The 18,619-nt window shown below is 41.2% G+C and overlaps 1 protein-coding gene across 4 annotated transcripts in view; it reads left to right on the forward strand.

Annotated features, from left to right (window-relative positions):
* The window catches only part of LOC137654589 (ras-related protein Rap-1b), a 42,581-nt gene extending 24,574 nt beyond the window's left edge, over positions 1–18,007 (forward strand). For all 4 annotated transcript variants that reach the window (XM_068388356.1, XM_068388353.1, XM_068388354.1 and 1 more), the window contains 3 exons: positions 7,972–8,162; positions 8,355–8,483; positions 15,863–18,007. In XM_068388356.1, coding sequence (XP_068244457.1) covers positions 7,980–8,162; positions 8,355–8,483; positions 15,863–16,108 — 558 coding nt within the window. In that variant the 5' untranslated portion in view covers positions 7,972–7,979 and the 3' untranslated portion in view covers positions 16,109–18,007. The remainder of the gene's footprint in view (positions 1–7,971; positions 8,163–8,354; positions 8,484–15,862) is intronic.
* The last annotated feature ends 612 nt before the right edge of the window (positions 18,008–18,619 follow it).

An 18,619-nucleotide genomic window follows, 5' to 3' on the forward strand; every position in this document is an offset into this window, starting at 1 on the left:
ATGAGATGAGTTGGTAAGAGAGCTCGATTAGAAATTTCGGGTAAATAATTAATGCAGCACAATGTTCCTAATGGAGAAAATAAGTGTACCTGGTATACTTAAAGGTACTCGAATCTCTTCCGATACAAATAGTGGAGGGGAAACCCATATATTTAATATTTTAGACCGAAAATTTAAGAGTTAAAACTTAACCTTATTCTAAAAAGGAAACAAACGATGAAATTATAGAATACGAGACAACATTTCTTATAGGAAAAACAGCTTTTCCTACAGTAAATAGTGCTTCCAACGAATTTCAACTTTATTTCCACCAAGTAAACTGTTTTACCTTAATGGATCTCCTCCTTCCTGACGAACACAGGTGAGAACTAGGGACTTTGGGTAAGCGAAAACAGGACAAACGTCCACAGAACCTAACCTAACCTAGTAGTTCCCATGTCACAGATCTAGATAAGGGCCAAAAGTAAATCACAAATGAATCTTTAAATTATGATAAAGTAAATCTCAATTAAATACTTACCAGAATCCCACTTAGGCCACTTAAACTTTGAGGGATAACACAATGAGCTTTTAAAAAAATATTCACTACAGCAGGAGTATGGTAATAATGAATTACGGTCAGTTTGCTCACAAGTCGGTTCGCCCACACTAAGATTGCCCACAAATGCTATTGGAATGAAATTGCAACTGGGCAAAAATATGAATACAGTATTGAATTTAGGCTGGAGGCCAAGCACTGGAACTACAGAGGTCATGCAGCACTACAATGAGGGTATGAGTTGATGAGAATGATAGATGAAGTGAAGAAAATTAAAAACTGACGATAAATACTGCACTTACCAGAATTGTACATTAGTATTACCAACTTGCTAAAAATATTAGATGAACAAAACTTGCAACATTCTCATACATAGTCTAGGTTTCCATCTAATCAGTCTGGTAGGACCTTTATGCTAGCTACTACTGTTATGGAATGGATTGCCTAGCTCCATTGTGGAGTCCTCAGACCTCCAAACATTCAAGAACAGAAATATGATTTATTCTACTTTATCTATTCTGTTATTACCTTTTCTTTTCCATGGTTTTCTAGCAAGCTGATTTCCCTTCTGGACCCCTATGAGTTTGTCTTTTGACTTTCCATGAGGGTAGTCATCTTTAGACCAAAAGAAAGAATGAAAATGGAGATAAAAATGAAAAATTGAAGGCCAACTTTGAACTTTAGTAAAATCTATTTTATTCTCCCCCAGCATTCTGATTTTCCAGTTTTATTATTATTATTATTACAGAAATCATGTACTAAACACTTTCTCTGAATCCTGAAATATTTTATAAACAAAAGAGCATAAAAGAACCCTAGCTCAATGGTCCATTCAATTGTAAAATAAATTATGTAATAAATGAGCATAATAAAAGTCCACTGGTCCATTCAAATGAGAAGAAGCTTTGAGAAGCTCTAATGCTGATCTCTCCCCTCTTGTATATTCCACCTAAAGAGAAAACAATTTCTTTTGCAGCTCCTTGTAATGTCTTTGAATCCTTCTCGGTTTTCTTTCAGACACCAATCTTACATGTACAGTATAGATGTTACAAGAGCTTCTTTAAGCAGTAGTGTTACCAAGAGATAGAATTATTGACAACTTTTACCATTTGCACATTTATTTAATCTGTTGTGCCACTGTTCAATATCATTATTAGTGCGTACAGACTTATTGAATACAGTATGCTCCAAGTGGAAGGTGGCCATAGTGAGCAGTAGATCCAGGTTCTTGCAATATAGTCTATTACTGGGTGTACTTGAGTGTCCATAGCTTGGGTTGAAAGACACTCAAACACCACAGGTATCTTGCCCTCCAGGAGAAACCAAAGAGCCATCAGCTTGCGTAGGTACTTGTAGGTTCCTTCGTCGTTAGTGTATGCAACTTGTAGACCAAGCTCTTGTATCTAGATGAAAAAAAAACAGATGAAGTATCTACTAAAACCAATGCCTTCATAAGGGAAATGGTAAATTAAGAACAATCCACAGATTTACTCTTTTCTCGATATACCTTGTGTCCAATGGAAGACACATCCCTTGATATTAGCAAAGGGTAACACCTCAGACAAGCCTTTCCAAAGTGCTCTTTCGAAGAAAATAGTTATATGTTTACTGTAACTGAAATTTCACGCGGAAGAAATACTTCTCGGTATCCACTCTTCTCTCTCCTAGACATTGACAAACAATAGGGCCACTTGTTTTGCACAGTAATCTGTTCGTACGAAGGCATGAACTTAAAGATTGTGTAAATGGTTGTCTACACAGCTTGAACGTCCCATCAACATACCAAGACTTGGCTCGCTTAGACGTTCCATTTGTTGATAATTGGCGAACATCAAGTGAAGCCGTTCGTGAACTCCCACATCAGCTCTCAGGAAGTTACTTGGAATATGTGTCTAGTCAAGTTCGAGTTGGTCTTAATTTCTCCTTTTTGCCTGTTCACAGTTCTTGACAGGTGCTCGGGCTTTGGCACGATTTATTACCCAGCTCTTGCAGCAGAACCTGAATGGAGCAAAATGTTGGCATTAATTGCTATTTGTGATATAAAAGTTTGATACTACAGTACTGTAAACCTTTTCTGACTTATCATAATAACACATACAAAGATACGAATAGGCATAAACACACAAACATACATGCATACAGACGGACGTTTAGAGAAAATATCTATTATTTTCCAGAGACATACCTCATCAACTATGGCAGACACTGGCTTAAAAAGATCTTGTACTGCCATTTTCTTCACCAGAGATGTGATTTTTGTGATTGAGACTGAATTGACTGCTGGAGGGTGATTCTGTGAAATAGTACTCTTCACAAAGGTTTTACTTCTTTGCATGTACAGTATGCTGCTTTGCATGGGTTGACTTTTGGATGGATGGTGCACTGCTAATATATTGCATTTTGCCTTCGTAATTTTGTTATATGTATAGCCAAGACTATGAGTGGGCTTGGTGTGACCACACATTGTTTCATCCTCAAATAACTGAAAAGAGACCAACACAGGAGGCATTGCTTGTTCCTCATCAATTGAGGTTTCTAGTTCCATTGGAGAAATGCATTCTTCATTCAAATTGTCTTGCAGAGGTACACCAAGTGAAGATTCTGCTTTTATTGAACCCGTCAACTTGTTCATAATTGTCAACATCTTGGAAAGGTGTATCTTCAATTGATGACACTAGTTCAACTTGTGAGGTTTGCTTGTTCCTCGGTACACAATGTACTGTACGTACAACTCTAGTAAATGCTAATCCCTGACCTTGTGGCTGCCCAATAATCTCATCTAGATATACTCCAGTAACACCTTTCCTATGTTGCCATCTGTAACATGACTCGCATTGTAGACCTTTCTGTCTAGCCCGTACTGGAAAACCACAGTGAATACAATTATCTGGACAGTCTGCCATTATGTCAAGAACTTTAGTGCTCAAGTAGCTTTCTGTCATGATGAAACCTACATTGAAGCTTAAATTTTTTCAGTCTAATTTAGGAACCGTTTAATTAACGATCACTCTTTCCTGGCTATGATCCTCATCAATAGGTACTTAGTAAGCTTATGAAAAATCCTACTTTTAACTTGTTATAGTTACTGTTTTGTGGTAATTTTCAGTATTACCTGTGTCCATACAGCTCATTTTTGCATACAAATTTTTGGAAAAATTCCACAAAAATTTAAACTATCGAGTTGAATAGTATTTGTTAAACTTGTTTGAAAATCCCACAAAATAGGGAATCTTTTTTCTGCAATATTCTTGGAAATTCCCATAAAATAGCAACCTTATTTGAATGCTTTGTCATTCCAATTTTGGAACTGTTATTAATGACCACTCGTTCACTCACTCCTACGCTATTATTATCAATATACTGTTTTCGGTACTAAGCCCAAAGCCAAGTACTGTGACTAAAAAGTCATTCAGTGTTACAATGAGTGTATGGCTTGATAAGAATACTAAATGAAATGGAGATTAAATGACAAATAGAAGGTAACATCTGTACTTAGCAAAATTGCACCTCAGTAAAACCCATTTTGCTACCCCTCACCCACAGCATTATGATCTTCCAATTCTATGAAATATTGTTTTGGTCAGTACTATTTAACTCAAATCATATTGGATTAAAAACAATTTTCTCTCTCTCTCTCTCTCTCTCTCTCTCTCTCTCTCTCTCTCTCTCTCTCTCTCTCTCTCTCTCTCTCTCTCTCTCTCTCTCTCTCTCTCTCTCTCTCTCTCTCTCTCACACTAGTGTGGGCCAAATGATCATATTGTAATAATCACGGTGAAATTTTGTTATAGCATCAAAATAGCTGTAAATGGCAGCCATTACACAGTTATGTTAGGCTCCATAACGTGCACCTGACGTAACACTGCTTCAAAGGAACTGAAGAGTTGTCCTAAGAAAATGGGGTGTGTCGCAGAACTGCCGGTGCTACTATAGCGTGAGGTCTACCACACTATAGCGTGATATCTACCTCCCGTTAGTACTATAGCATGAGGTCTACTGCTGAATTATTCGTATTGGCAGATTTTCCTGTGAGTCGTTACTGTGGACATTGGTATATCCAATACAAAGAGAAATATTATTTCTAATATTTCACACAGGCTTAGGTTGCAGTGCAATTTGATGTTCATGTCCGTATAATGGAAAAATTGATTTCCTGTACGAACAGACCGTGTAGTTTGACAACCCTTTCGAGGGCAACGTAACACAGACTTGAATTCTCCTCCTCTGTTACGCTTTCTTTTTTCCTGCATAACAGAACCATATTTATGGCATGGATCTGCTTCTTGAACTGTATCCAAAAGATTGTGCTCTCTTAAAAAGGCGAGTGCTGCTACTTCTGTCAGAATGCCTTCTATAAAACTCCTTCAGCAACATTTTTAGTACCCTCAATCGATGATATCTCTTTTAGGCCAAGGGAAAATCTAATTTAGGAGCTTTTAGATTATAGCCAACAGTTCTCGTTGGCACGGGCTATTCCCTTGGTCGGCTTGTAGAATTTAGGAGCTCCATTTGCTTCCTTTTATATGGGCAGGTCACGTTTTTTATGGAATTGGGCAGTTCACATGTTCTATGGTTAGGTGCGGGGCTCTGGGACGCTGGTCACGCGGTAGACCTCTCCCTCCACTTGGGTAGGCGACATATGGTTGTAGACCTCACACTATAGTAGCACCGAACTGCATATGTCATACTCAAGCGTGCATACATGTCCAAATATGGTAAACTTTGGCATATGGTAGGGGAAGGAAGGAGGAGAAGGAGCTACTTTCAAATGAACAAACGAGTAATTCTATTGGTAGAAAGAAAGTGGAAGGAGGGCTTGTGCACAGGAAGTATAAAGTTGATATCGCACTATAAGCTATGCACAAATGGGAGAAGAAACGTCCTACCTCAAAAATGTAAACAAAAGAGAGAAATAAATATTTCGGGGGAAGAGGATCCCCTTATTTTGTGCAAGTTTGTGAATTTAGTATGCATCCCAGAGAATAATTATACAGTAGGTAAGAAAGGGTTAGTTTTACCATTATTTATCAATTGGCCAGTAAATTTTCCCCACCCAAAGTCCCCGGTTCCCCATCAATGGCCTCCATTACAAATACTGGAATACTTTCTTCTCGCCATTCATCTTCTAGGCTGTTAACCACACCACACACACACAACTAACAAGACCTCATTTTCGCCTTCCTCTATGGGAATCCCCTCAAGTATAAGTACGCAGTGTATTTAAGAGCAAAATAAAATTGCTTGGTGCTGCGAAGGCATGCCCTCTACTGACTGTCCCTCTAGTTAAACATGTAATCACTTTCCCAGCAATACAGTCAGCTCTCCCTCTTCGCAGGGGGATGTTAGGTAACAGACAGGCGCAAAAATCCATGAATACTTGCTGCCCTAGGTTGGGTTAACTTCTAACCTAAAAACTCGCTGTCCATTGCTTACACACGGTCGACTAACACACTAAGTACTGCCTAATATTGTTTTTACTTGGTTTATATCACAGTAGGCGTATTATGATACGTGTACTGCATGGTAATGCTACTTTACAGTACAGTATGTAACATTAGTCGTCAGGACACTTATAACAACAAAACACTGTTCTTCCTATCTAATATAACACTCGCGGGTACTGTAATATATGTGCAATACAGATTAATTACCTAAGGTAACACCCTTACTGTAAGTGTTCTCTGTTTTAGGCAGGATGGCTTGCATTGTTTGGCATCTCACTGTACACGTAACGTACATTTACATATTGTAGAGTACAGTACAGATGTTTTTACTTGAAGTATTGTATTATAGTTAATAAACAATACTATACATTACTGTACTGTACAATATATACTAAATGTACACATTTTATACAGCCCGCAAACCATTTTCGTATGTTCTATGTATTCGTGAATCATAATGCAACTCCTGATGTTTTATCTTATACATTACTGTTGAGAATCGCACATCTACAATATATACACTGAACAAGAATATGTACTACACAAATAAATCACTTTTTATTACATCAAAACATGATTCTGCTCATAAAAACCGAAGCGAGAGATGCACATGCGAGGAGAGAAGGTGCACTACTGAGGATGAACAAATGAGAGATTGGGTGTTGTACTGTGTGGAGAGGGAAATTGCGCAAATGTTGCGAAGTGCAAAGGAGCATGGTTGAAACTTTGGGAACTCCGGATTGTGGAACTTTAATTGAGAGAGCAGGTTGTTGAAATGGTGATGTAGCTAAACTAATTGTAAATGTAAGTGCCCCATTTGGAGAGAGCAAAGATTCACAGTATTAATAGAAACATGGCCACTGATAAAGGAAATAAATATTTTCAGGGGTGACCATACAATACTGTATAAAAGATCATGTTAAGATACATTGGAACGTCATATGAATAAGGAATTACTGTAGTAGCAAATTAAATGTTCATGGTCTTTAAACCCTATGAACCCATTTTGTAGTCTTGTGCTATACCTCCATTTCTGCTTTTCTTCTCCCATCTTGCCGTTCAACCACTTATATCTTACTCTTCACACTGCATCTGCGAAGTTTGTCCCTAGTTCCACCTCAGCTGTCAAACCTCTTTTAACTTTTTCTTCACATTGCAGTTCTGCGGGACCATGTGATGAAATTTCTGTAAGTTTTTTAATCAGTGTTTGGAAAAAAGGCTAAGAACTCAAAAGGTAGAACAGAGGAGGGACAGTTGGTCAGAAAAGCAGGAATTTAAAAGTAACATGGTGATAACCTGTAGGAAGGTCCAGAAAATCAAGGGAAAGGGGGTGTACTTGAAAGCATAAAAAGCTAGATAAAAGTTAGGAGAATGTACAGGTCATAGGTGGAGAAATAATTTCTCTTATATCTTCACCTCGCTTAGGGAAAAAACTATTAAAATGTTAGTTATGTTAACATGCTACTTTGTGTGTTACCACTGCTGTTATGAATTCCCTTTATAAATAATTATTTGTCATTTGGGTTATTTCATAGACTTAGAATGAAATATGCATGTAGTTTATATTATGCTGCCTTAGTATTTCTAAATGTTTTAGTAGTAAGGGGACAAAATGCATAAGGGAGTTTTTTGTGCAAGAAGTAATCCATCGAATTTATAATTCTATAGTGAAAGTGAAGTTCTTGTGAGCTAGATAATTTAAGAAAAGGAGCAGGCCATCTTATCATTAGTCCGTCGATATTCTTTCCCAAAACCTCGTTTGAATCTGATTGAAGTATTGTTGAAACCAAGTTATCAAGATATAGCGGGATAACAGTAAAAGTGTTTGTTAGATAATGTAAAATTTGTAAGTCTTGTGTGCTTGTGAAGTGTGTGCTATCTCCAAAGGACCCATATACATTCTATTTAGTTTCACAAGCATGCAAAATGGCCTTTTAAGAAGTTTGAAATAGGAATTTTCAAGTCAAGCTAATGAGTCTTTGTTATTTTCAGTGTCGAGAATGCGCGAATACAAGATTGTGGTGCTGGGGTCAGGTGGTGTGGGCAAGTCAGCGCTTACTGTACAGTTTGTTCAAGGAATCTTTGTTGAAAAGTATGATCCTACCATAGAAGACTCTTACAGAAAACAGGTTGAAGTGGATGGACAGCAGTGTATGCTAGAAATTCTCGACACAGCTGGAACAGTAAGTAGTCACTGTTGATAGTTTTGGTAATGTGAAGGATAACCATGTTCCTGTGATTTCAGTTGTTTTATCCATCAGAACAATTTTTAAAATTACCTTTATGTCACACACAGACACGCGCATACATTTGATAGTTATTGCTGTACAATATTTCGTTTTTTAGATCCCCTAATCTTTATTTTATGATTTCAGGAACAATTTACAGCTATGAGAGATTTATACATGAAAAATGGTCAAGGTTTCGTATTGGTATACAGTATCACAGCACAGAGCACTTTTAATGACCTACAAGATCTTCGTGAACAGATTCTCAGAGTAAAGGTAAGCTTTAAAGAATTTTTTTTGGTAGTTACTTTTGCACAACCAATGTCCTCTTAAACATAGTACTGTACAGGTATTTCGCGAATTAACTTGGTGGCACATTTTTCTGCTGTCATGTTCCTGAATTTTCCTTTGATCTTCAAAATGTGCTGAATTTTGCTGAAAATAAAATTTGTTCCAACACAGAGACTTGCCACGAAACACTTTCTTAGGAGTTACCTGGAACCTCCTCTCAAACGACCAGAGTTTTGTGTAGTTTACCCTACTCCCATTTTCTGTAATGGTAGGCCTAGCGGAAGGACACGTGCCCTGAGGGCAAACCCGAGGTAGGCCACATATGAGCTTGGGTCGTGATCTCCAGTAAGTTCTCTGGTCGCGTCGTGATATCATCTCGACGCTACTCTTATCTCAGTGCGACCCTTGTATCCCCGACTCGTGTACCGTATGGTTACCACATGGCCCGTTGTACTCTCCCTCGTGCTTAGTGCTTTTACCGTTTGCTTTGTGCTTTTACAGTATATTCCTTTGTGCTTTCCCTTGTGCTCGTCGTACAGGGGCAGAGGTGCAGTGGGTACGCTTTGGTACCAAGAAGAGTAAGTCTTCCTAGAGGTCGCCCAAGAAGGCTAGCACCTTTTCGCCCTTGACGTCTCCAGGAGGAACGTCAGTTAGAGTTTCCCTACCACCTTCCCCTACCCAGAGTAGGGGACAAGGTAAGTCCGTTGCGGGGAAGAAGCCAGTGGCTCTTCCCCAGGAGTCTGTTCTTCATGATAGTGGGGTAGCAGATTCTTTCCAGGCAAGTGGTGGGCCTGAAGGTGAAGTTAGTGGGTGTCTTAGAGACGGTGCCCTGGTGCTCGCGGGTCATGTCTTGTCTGTTTTTCCCTGTGGAGTAAAAAATGTCCCTGTCTCTTCGCCCGCTTCTTGTGCATGTTTTTCAGGTACCTCCGCAGCTGAAGGCACCCTAGAGAAGGAAGACTCACCGTTGCCGGTTCCAGGAGAAGGCGCTCTCATTCCAGGTTCTGTTTCAGATCGCGGCATGGAAGGAGGCCATCAAGGTCCCCGAGGAAGAAGCTCAGGAGGAGCAGCTTTGGCGTTCAGAGACAGTCCTCCTAGAAGGGCCTCTGCCAGCCACAGATTGACCCTCGGAAGGACCCAAGGTCCTCGTCAGATAAGCGTAAGGCCGCGAAATAGACGACTTCCCGACCAGTGGAGGGAGTCGCCGGTTCGGCGGGCAGCCTCGTCGAGTCAGCTCATGCGAGCGATTGACAGGGACGGCTTCCTCCGTCGGGCAAGCCCACGGAAGCCTCGTCCCCCTCGAAGAAAGACAGCGGAGGACGGAAGCTCGCCTCCACGGCAGTGCCCATCCTCAGTCCACAACCTAGTGCGGAGACGCCCGTCGGTACAGCTCATCAACCCCGGACGGAGAACGTGGTCTGCGACACTGAGGGCGTGCCAACGGAGGACTCCGCTTATAGGACGGAGGCCCTCGCTGCTACGGCAATGCCCGTCCTAACGGAGGACTCTGCCTATAGGACGGAGGCCCTCGCCACCACGGCAATGCCCGTCCTAACGGAGGACTCCGCCTATAGGACAGAGGCCCTCGCCACCACGGCAATTCCCGTCCAGAGTAAGCTCAAAGACCTGACTACAGTCACGGGCTCTGTGGTGAGGCTCTCCAGGGTCAGCCTCGACGAGTCAGCCCGTGGAGGTTATCGTCTTGCACGGATCCCTCCGTCGAACATCTCCACGGAGGAGCCCGTCCCCTTGTCGAAGACTCGAAAAATGACGGAGGCACCTGTCACTCCTGAAAGGCTTAACCGCGAGACTCGTCAGAGCGGAGGTGCCCGTGTTGACTCTACACGTGCACGTATCCCTCCGTCGAACTCCTCCAGGGAGGAGTCCGTCCCATTATCAAAGGCTCGGAAAGTGACAGAGGCGCCCGTCTCTCCAGAAGGTCTTAGCCGCGGGTCCCGTCAGAGCGGAGGAGCCCGTCCAGAAGAAGTCATCTGTGGCTCTTCCCGAGGCGAGGGACGTAAAGTTGCGGCGCGCCCATATTGATAAGGTGGTCACCCGCAATAGGGACACCTCCAAAGGTCACAGTTCGGCCAAACTGCTACAGGGCCTGAAATCACAAAGCAAGTATTATGCTTTAGACGGACGTCCACATGGGGCTAGCAAGCTAGAGGACGTCCTAGAAGTGTTAGGACAAGGTGCCCCGGAAGACAGGGCGTCTGCCGCGCCCATTTTCTTTTCACAATCCGAGTCCATCATGATGGAGGAGATGTCCAAGGATCTCGTGAATGTGTCATGGTTGGACTGGTGGGCTACTACTTTAGTAGGTACCCAGATCCCGACGGACTCTTTGGATCCTACCAAGCGAGAAGCCCTAAAGGAATTGGTCGGATCGAGCTGCCGTGCCCTTAAGTTTCTCACGTTCCAGGCCTTGGCATTATCTGCGAACTGGGTCTTGAGGAGAAGAGAATCGGTCCTGAAGAACCTTTCCTAGAAGTTGCGGAGAAACTGGCTAAGAAGAAAGATATACCATCTTGCCGAAAGCTCAATCGGCGAGGAGACCGGTATTTAGAAGGCCTGTATCCGAGGCACCTGCTAGTTCTCGGTCTTCCCCAACTCAAGTGAGGAGAGTACCTTCGACATCACAGTGGGCTCAGTCAGCGAATCCCTTCCGAAGGGGAACCAATTCAGCCCCTTCCACCTATAGGAATTCCTTCTCTTCAGCCAGGAGAGGCCGTTCAGGACGTTCCTCCCGTAGAAGGTACAGTAGTGTGGGAGGCCCCCCTCCCCTGCCCAAGCCTCAGGTAGGGGGATGCCTCAGACAATTTTGGCAAGCATGGAAACTCCACGGGGCAGAACCGTGGACGGTAACTGTTTTGAAAGAGGGCTACAGGCTCCCTTTTCTAGAAGTTCCACCTCCCTTGATTCCAGCAAGCCAGGCAGAGTGGTTGGCCCCCAAAGACCCTGCAGAGCAACCTTGGAGGAAGAAGTCTCCACAGTGTTGGAGAAGGGAGCAATGAAGACTGTTCATCTTCCGGGTCCGGGGTTCTACAGTCGACTCTTCCTGGTAGAGAAAACAACGGGAGGTAGGAGACCAGTGATAGACCTGTCAGCCCTCAACAAATTCATTTGGAAAACGCATTTCAAGATGGACACCCCAAGAACGGTCATGACGTCCTTGAGGGAAGGAGATTTCATGATATCCGTAGACCTCAAGGATGCCTATTTCCAAATCCCAATTCATCCAGGAAGTATCTCCGGGTGAAGTGGGGTGCCCAGATTTTGCAGTTCAGAGCCCTATGCTTCGGCCTGTCCACAGCCCCCCAGGTATTCACGAGAATTTTTACGACTATCTCCGTTTGGGCTCACGAACGGGGGATCCATCTAATTCGATACCTGGACGTTTCCATCAGTAGACAGGCTGACCAATCTAGACCCAGTTCTCTGTTCCTTCCTGGCGGGTCAACCCAGAAGAGCAAAGTATTGGCAGAGGTTGATAGGACACCTAGTGTCCTTAGAGATGATGGTCCCCCAAGGAAGACAGAAGCTCAGGAGCATCCAGTGGAACTTATAAGATCGGTGGGATCAGAGAAGTTCCCCAGACGTGATTGTTGCAGTTCTACCGGAGACCAAACAGTCCCTGGAATGGTGGCAAGATCGAGCGAACACTCTGAAAGGGATGCCACGGACCTCCAGAGCTTCTGCTCTTCACTGACGCATCAAAAGAAGGGTGGGGAACCCATCTTCTAGGAAAAGCAGCGAGAGGCAGTTGGACGGAAAAAGAAAAGTCTCTCCACATCAATGTTCAGGAAGCCTGTCTACACTTCAGTCCATTTCTAAAGGGAAACTCAGTGGTGTTAATGTCGGACAATGCCACAGTAGTGGCGTACATAAAGAAGGAAGGAGGATTGAAGTCGAAGGAGTTGTGCGTTCTCGCCTTGCAAGTCCTGGAATGGGCAGAAGCGGAACAAGTCAGACTGTCGGCGAGATTCATTCCGGGAAAGAAAAAACGTTCCAGCCGACGGCCCCAGCAGGGTAGGCCAAGTAGTAGGGACAGAATGGTCTCTTCACCCCAACGTAGCAAGATTCATCATCCGAATGTGGGGTTCACCGGTAATGGATCTCTTCGCGACAAGGCTGAACGCGCAACTTCCCGTATTCTGTTCTCCTGTCCCAGACCCAAAAGCGGCATTGGAGGACGCCTTTCAGCACAAGTGGGACAATCTGGACGTGTACGTCTTTCCCCCTTTCGCCCTGATCAGGCAGGTTCTCAACAGAGTAAGGACAGCCAACAACCTAAAGATGACTTTGGTAGTGCCTTGGTGGCCGGAGAGAGAGTGGTTCGCAGACCTAAAAGGTCTGGCTATTCTCCCTCCGTGGCCTCTTCCAGACAGACCAGACCTCCTGAGGCGGCCACACTTTCTGAGGTTTCACGAGAATCCTCAATCCCTTCGTCTTCACGCCTGGAGGTTATCCAGAGCCTCCTGAAAAGACACGGGTATTCGACCAAGACAGCTGTTAGAATGTCACTTTACCTGAGACAGTCCTCTACAGCAGTCTAACAAGCAAAATGGGCAGCTTTTACTAAATAGTGTGCTTCAAAGAAAATAAAGCCTTTAGAAGCATCGGTACCCGACATCGCAGACTTTTTTGTTCACCTCAGAGATGAGTTGGGCATATCGATTCCAGCAGTAAAGGGATATGAGCCGCCCTTGGACAAATTTTTCTCTTGAATGGAATAGATCTAGGTTCTTCTAGACACATCTCGATGCTCATCAAGAGCTTTGAGCAGTCCTGTCCTCCCTCGTCTCCTAGGGTTCCAAAATGGGACCTGGCTAGAGTTCTAGATATGCTTAGTAAGCCTCCCTTTGAACTTTTGGAAGGATATAGTGGACAGGAATCTTACGCTTAAGGCGGTCTTCTTGTTAGCTTTGGCGCCAGCGAAGAGAGTAAGGGAAATTCATGGGTTGTCCTACGTGGTAGAACACTCAAGGGGTTGGAGAGATATCTTTAAGTTGTCCCCTCGTTTGTCCCTAAAACCCATCCGTTTGGGATCCTAGGTTCGAGGGTTTCTCTATTCCAGCAATTCCAAAATCAGTTAATCAAGGTGACTTGAATTTGTGTCCTGTCAGAGTTATAAGGAAATATCTAAGAGGACGACGAGTCTCCGCCCAGGTATAAAGTATCTTTTTGTCTTCACGGGTACGACGAAAAAGAAAATTTCCAAAAACTCCATTTCCTTTTGGCTCAGGCAAGTCATCATTCAAGCTTATTCTAGTGCTGGGCTTTCAGTTCCAGGAAAGCCCAGGGCACATGACGTTAGAGGTATAAGTACCTCTCTAGCTTTTGAAAAGAACTTGTCAGTAGCTCAGATTCTTAGAGCAGGCATTTGGTCTAATCAATCGACGTTCACTTCGCACTACCTCAAGGAATGTACGAGGAAGTCCTTAGATGGTTTTTCCATAGGTCTCGGACAGTAGTCCTGCACAACTCCCGTATATCTATACTTCATCAAGGAATTATGTAGGGTGAGTACTTTTTACACTGGTAATGAGCTCTTTGTGTAGTTTATCCTACTTTCCAGTTGTTTGGGTCTTTAGTCAGGGAGGCACTCCCACCACCTAAAGTGTAAGTCTCCTAAGAAAGTGTTTCGAGGTAAGTCTCTGTTGGAACAAATCACAAATTATTAGTAATTTGTATTTTTCCTAACATACTTACCGAGAAACACTTTCGGGTTATGGCCCTCCCTTCCTTCCCCCGGGTGCCTCACTGATCTTTAGTATTGTTACTTTCATAGAACTTACTGGAGATCACGACCCAAGCTCATATGTGGCCTACCTCGGGTTTGCCCTCAGGGCACGTGTCCTTCCGCTAGGCCTACCATTACAGAAAATGGGAGTAGGGTAAACTACACAAAACTCTGGTCGTTTGAGAGGAGGTTCCAGGTAACTCCTAAGAAAGTGTTTCTCGGTAAGTAGGAAAAATACAAATTACTAATAATTTGTGATGTTTAATGAAAGATTGGAAAAAGCAAATCAGACAATGGCTAGATCAAGTAGAATTTGGAAATCAAATTGCCTAAAATTACATATAAAAGTCAGGCCATATATCAGTTTAGTGAGATTGGTGTTACTGTATGGACATGAGTCGTGGTATGACAGTGAAACGATATCCAACAGATTTTGTAGATTTGAGAACAAAGCCCTCAGGAGAATACCTGTATTGGAAGTTGAATTGTAGAACAGGGTTAGAAATGAAACTATGAGTGAGTACTTGAGTGCCATACATGGATGAGATCATTGTGAGGGGTAGATGAAGATGGTTTGGACATGCTCTTTGCACTCCCCTAGATAGAGTAGTTTGCCAAACTTAAAACTGGACTCCACAAGGCACTAGAAAATTTGAAAGGCCCAGGCCTTCATGGGTGAGAACTATGAAATGTGAAGTAGATGATGAATGGTTAAGTATTGATTTAAGAGCTCAAAAGAGACGACGACTGGCGAAATGTAACAGAGGCCCTTTGCGTCAATAGGTGTAGATGATGATGTCCCATTGTATAAAGTGAAATTAATCAAACTATTGTCAACTAAGTTTTGCTTGGGTGCTCCTCATAGCTGGAAGAATAAAATTAGATTGAAGGCTTTAGTTTTGAGGTCAGCTGTCTCCAGATACTCGAGACTTCTGGATGGGAGATATTGCCCTTTAATGGATTTAGTTTCAGTACGTAAAGTATTACAATGCCCAAAACCTAGAGAGCGTCACAGATGACTTTAGTTTAAGCTGAGGCAATCTTGTCACACAATCATTTTAACTTATCAAATATTGTGGATATTTTTTGTTGGTTTAGCCAGTTTCACTTTGCCTCATTTATTGCTCTCTTAGCTTGCTACTGCCCTAATATTTATAGTGTGTTAAGTTTGATGTTATATCTTTTAAGTAATTTTATGTGATTAAAGTTGAAAAGTTCGGTGAGGAGTAATTGATATGCAGCAATCAAGGGCCTGAATTGCCATCTATTCAGAACTTTTATGCATGGTTAAAAAGATTTTGATGTTGGCAAGAGGGTAGCCTTTTACTCTTCATTATTTAAAATAGTTTTGGTTAGATAATAATGAGAGGAGAATTGTGTCTTTGAATGTATTGAAAACTTTGAAATATTGCCTTATTATGTTTGTTATAGAAATTAGACTTTAGAAGCAAAAGGAAAATATTTTATTTAAGGTTGTTGATCCTTGTATATAATCTGCATTAATGTTAAATATACAGTATTAATGGTTTTTTGTATCTTTTGTTGAGTAGACCTGTATTTTATTAATTTGATCAAATGAAAAAAAATTTTCCCCAATGATTTTACTGTATTGTCTTTTCAGGACACTGACAATGTTCCAATGATTTTAGTGGGCAACAAATGTGATTTGGAGGATGAAAGAGTAGTGGGGAAAGACCAAGGATTGAACCTTGCCAAATCCTTTTCATGTGCATTCCTAGAATCTTCTGCAAAGGCCAAAATCAATGTTAACGAGATCTTCTACGACTTGGTACGGCAAATCAACCGCAATTCACCCCAAGGCCAGAATGGAAAGACAGGAAGCAAGAAGAAATGCCATATTTTATAAGATTGGATATTCTATCAGTTGTAAGAATAGGTCAAGAATGCTTGGATGTTATGCCTTCATCCTCTCAGGTGTAAATTTAATTTCTTGTTATATTGCCAAGACTTAATCCATAGATCCTACCTGTGAATTTGTGATTACAAGCATAATTTTCTTAATTACCCCTGTACTTGAATAGGTAAGTGATATACCTTTTTTTTTTTTTTTTTTTTTTTCCTTTTTTTTGTTAATCTTGACAATACAACACTGGAATTAAACCATGCAAAAAGGCTGGTGCCACACACACAACTCACTTTTGATTCATATGTCTTTTATTTTGATATGTAAATCATGTTGAGGTGTATTGTAGTCCCCAAAAGACCTTAAAAGATTTTCTCTTGGGAGAGGGGAATGTGCTTGCAATGGTAAATTTTGGGGGTATTTTAGGAGCACAGGTTTATTATCTTATTTTTTTTCTTTTCTAAGTTGTGGGCAGTTTCGTATTGCTGCGGTTAAGTATTTATATAATGCGCTAACTATATTGTAGGCATAACTGCTGTCAAAGAATTAATATTTTATCTTAGTCTCTCATGATGTAGTAAAATGTTATAAAAGTAATAATTGAAATTTATTAATGTAATTAATTTTCCAAAGTTCCCTAGTCGATGTGTGTTTTCATGAAGCACAAAGTATTGAAAATTATTGTATCAATATTCAATATCTGATTTGTATGTGAGAGACAACTGTGTCATCCATCCTTATTATAACATGTTTTAACATGTAAGATATATGCATAAATCGGTACAATCTGAAAAGATTATCACAATTCTTCTGAACTTGAGCTCATTCTTTGTAGTTTGAGTTCCCAGGAATACTTTGTACCTTAGTAGCTTGTAGTTTGTTACCCGCGTATGGTTACGCACAAGTTGCTTGTTAAGGGACCCAAAAGCCTGGTTACAGGTAGTGTAAGAACAATTGAAATTTTGTGCATATTCTGTCAGTTTGTTCATTTGACAGGGAATGAACAAACAGCTTACTGATCATCTGTTATTTAGATAAATATATATATTGAAATTTGCGCCAAACTGATTCTTGATGAGTGAACAAAGATTAGCCACTCCAAGCAGTCCTTTCATGGATGTTTTAGAAGATTATATCAATACAGTATGTTGCGGAGATGGTTTTCCTCCTGGTCATCTGTAAATCTCAGTGTTGCCTCTTGGTAATGCCTACAGTTTGATGTGGTGTTAGTGTGCTAATTGTAATTTTTTTCTTCTTTCTTGCTCTGCTCTTAAAACAAAATAGCTTCAGAGAACCAAAAAAATATATATATTTGAATAATGTTTTTGTCTGGAATTATAAGCAACTCTGTACATATCCTGAATACATTTAGTCATGCTGGAACATTCAACAGTATAATCCAGACATAACGCAATACAGGGGTGGGACAATGTGCAGAGCAAGTATGGGGTAGCGGCTGCTCCTCCAGTAATGATGAATAATGAATTTCAGCTTTACTTGTAAGGAGCCAAGTTGCCGGTCACTGCCAGTGGACACCATACGTCTCCATGCCATCTGTTTCCTCAAACTGCTCCTTAAATGGTGTAAGTTGCAATGCAACGCTTCATAATATTGCAGTTTACAATGACTTATGTAGTTCATTATTGTTTTCTACTGACTTTCATGCCACACCTATGTAATACAGATTTATTCTGAAAAATAGCCCTAGAAAGTTAAATCAGTTAGTATAGTTGATTAAAAAAAAAAGTGTGATATGATATGCATTGTTAGACATAAAACCTAGGGTCATTTGAAGATAAATTGGCTAGTAAAACATCAATATTAGCAGCTTGATACAATATTGGAAAAAGCTTTACTGTTTGTTTACATTCTGATAAAGTGAAATATATCGTGTACATTGTTTTCTTTGTTTTCATTAATCCACTTGGTCATCTTGAGCAATAAGTACATAGTAGAGAACATGTAAAATGTACTGGGGGTTTTTAACCTCCAAATCTAAAGATAATTACAGTTTACCAATATACAGTAGTACATTGCTCTTGGATGTAATGCAGTTAAGATGAAGGTAATTGACTTGCCTGCCTAAGTATTTGAATGTAATTTTTATAATTTATACCATTTACAACTGAGCTGACTGGATTGCAGATTGATTAAATCTGAAGGTAATCCTCTAGTACTAAAACTCCTTAACTATCCTCGACTTACAATCATACTTTGAGTTCTGTTAGGATTCAACTTCATGCCCCATAATTTGCACTATGCACTAACTTTAGCCACATTTCTATTAAGGGATTCAGCAACCCCAGATCTACCTTCAGGAGATGGAATTGATGCAAAGAGTGTAGCATCATCTGCATTAGGCCAAACCACATGTCTTGTGTATATACAGTACAGGTAGTATGAACAGCAATGGTCCAAGAATACACCCAGAGGAACACCAAGTATCACATTCCTATATTCACTATGGTGCCCAACAACAACTGCGATCTATTGCTTAAAATTTCAATGATAAGG

Source organism: Palaemon carinicauda, chromosome 15 (assembly GCF_036898095.1).
Source record: "Palaemon carinicauda isolate YSFRI2023 chromosome 15, ASM3689809v2, whole genome shotgun sequence".
In the NCBI taxonomy this organism is placed as follows: Eukaryota; Metazoa; Arthropoda; class Malacostraca; order Decapoda; family Palaemonidae; genus Palaemon; species Palaemon carinicauda.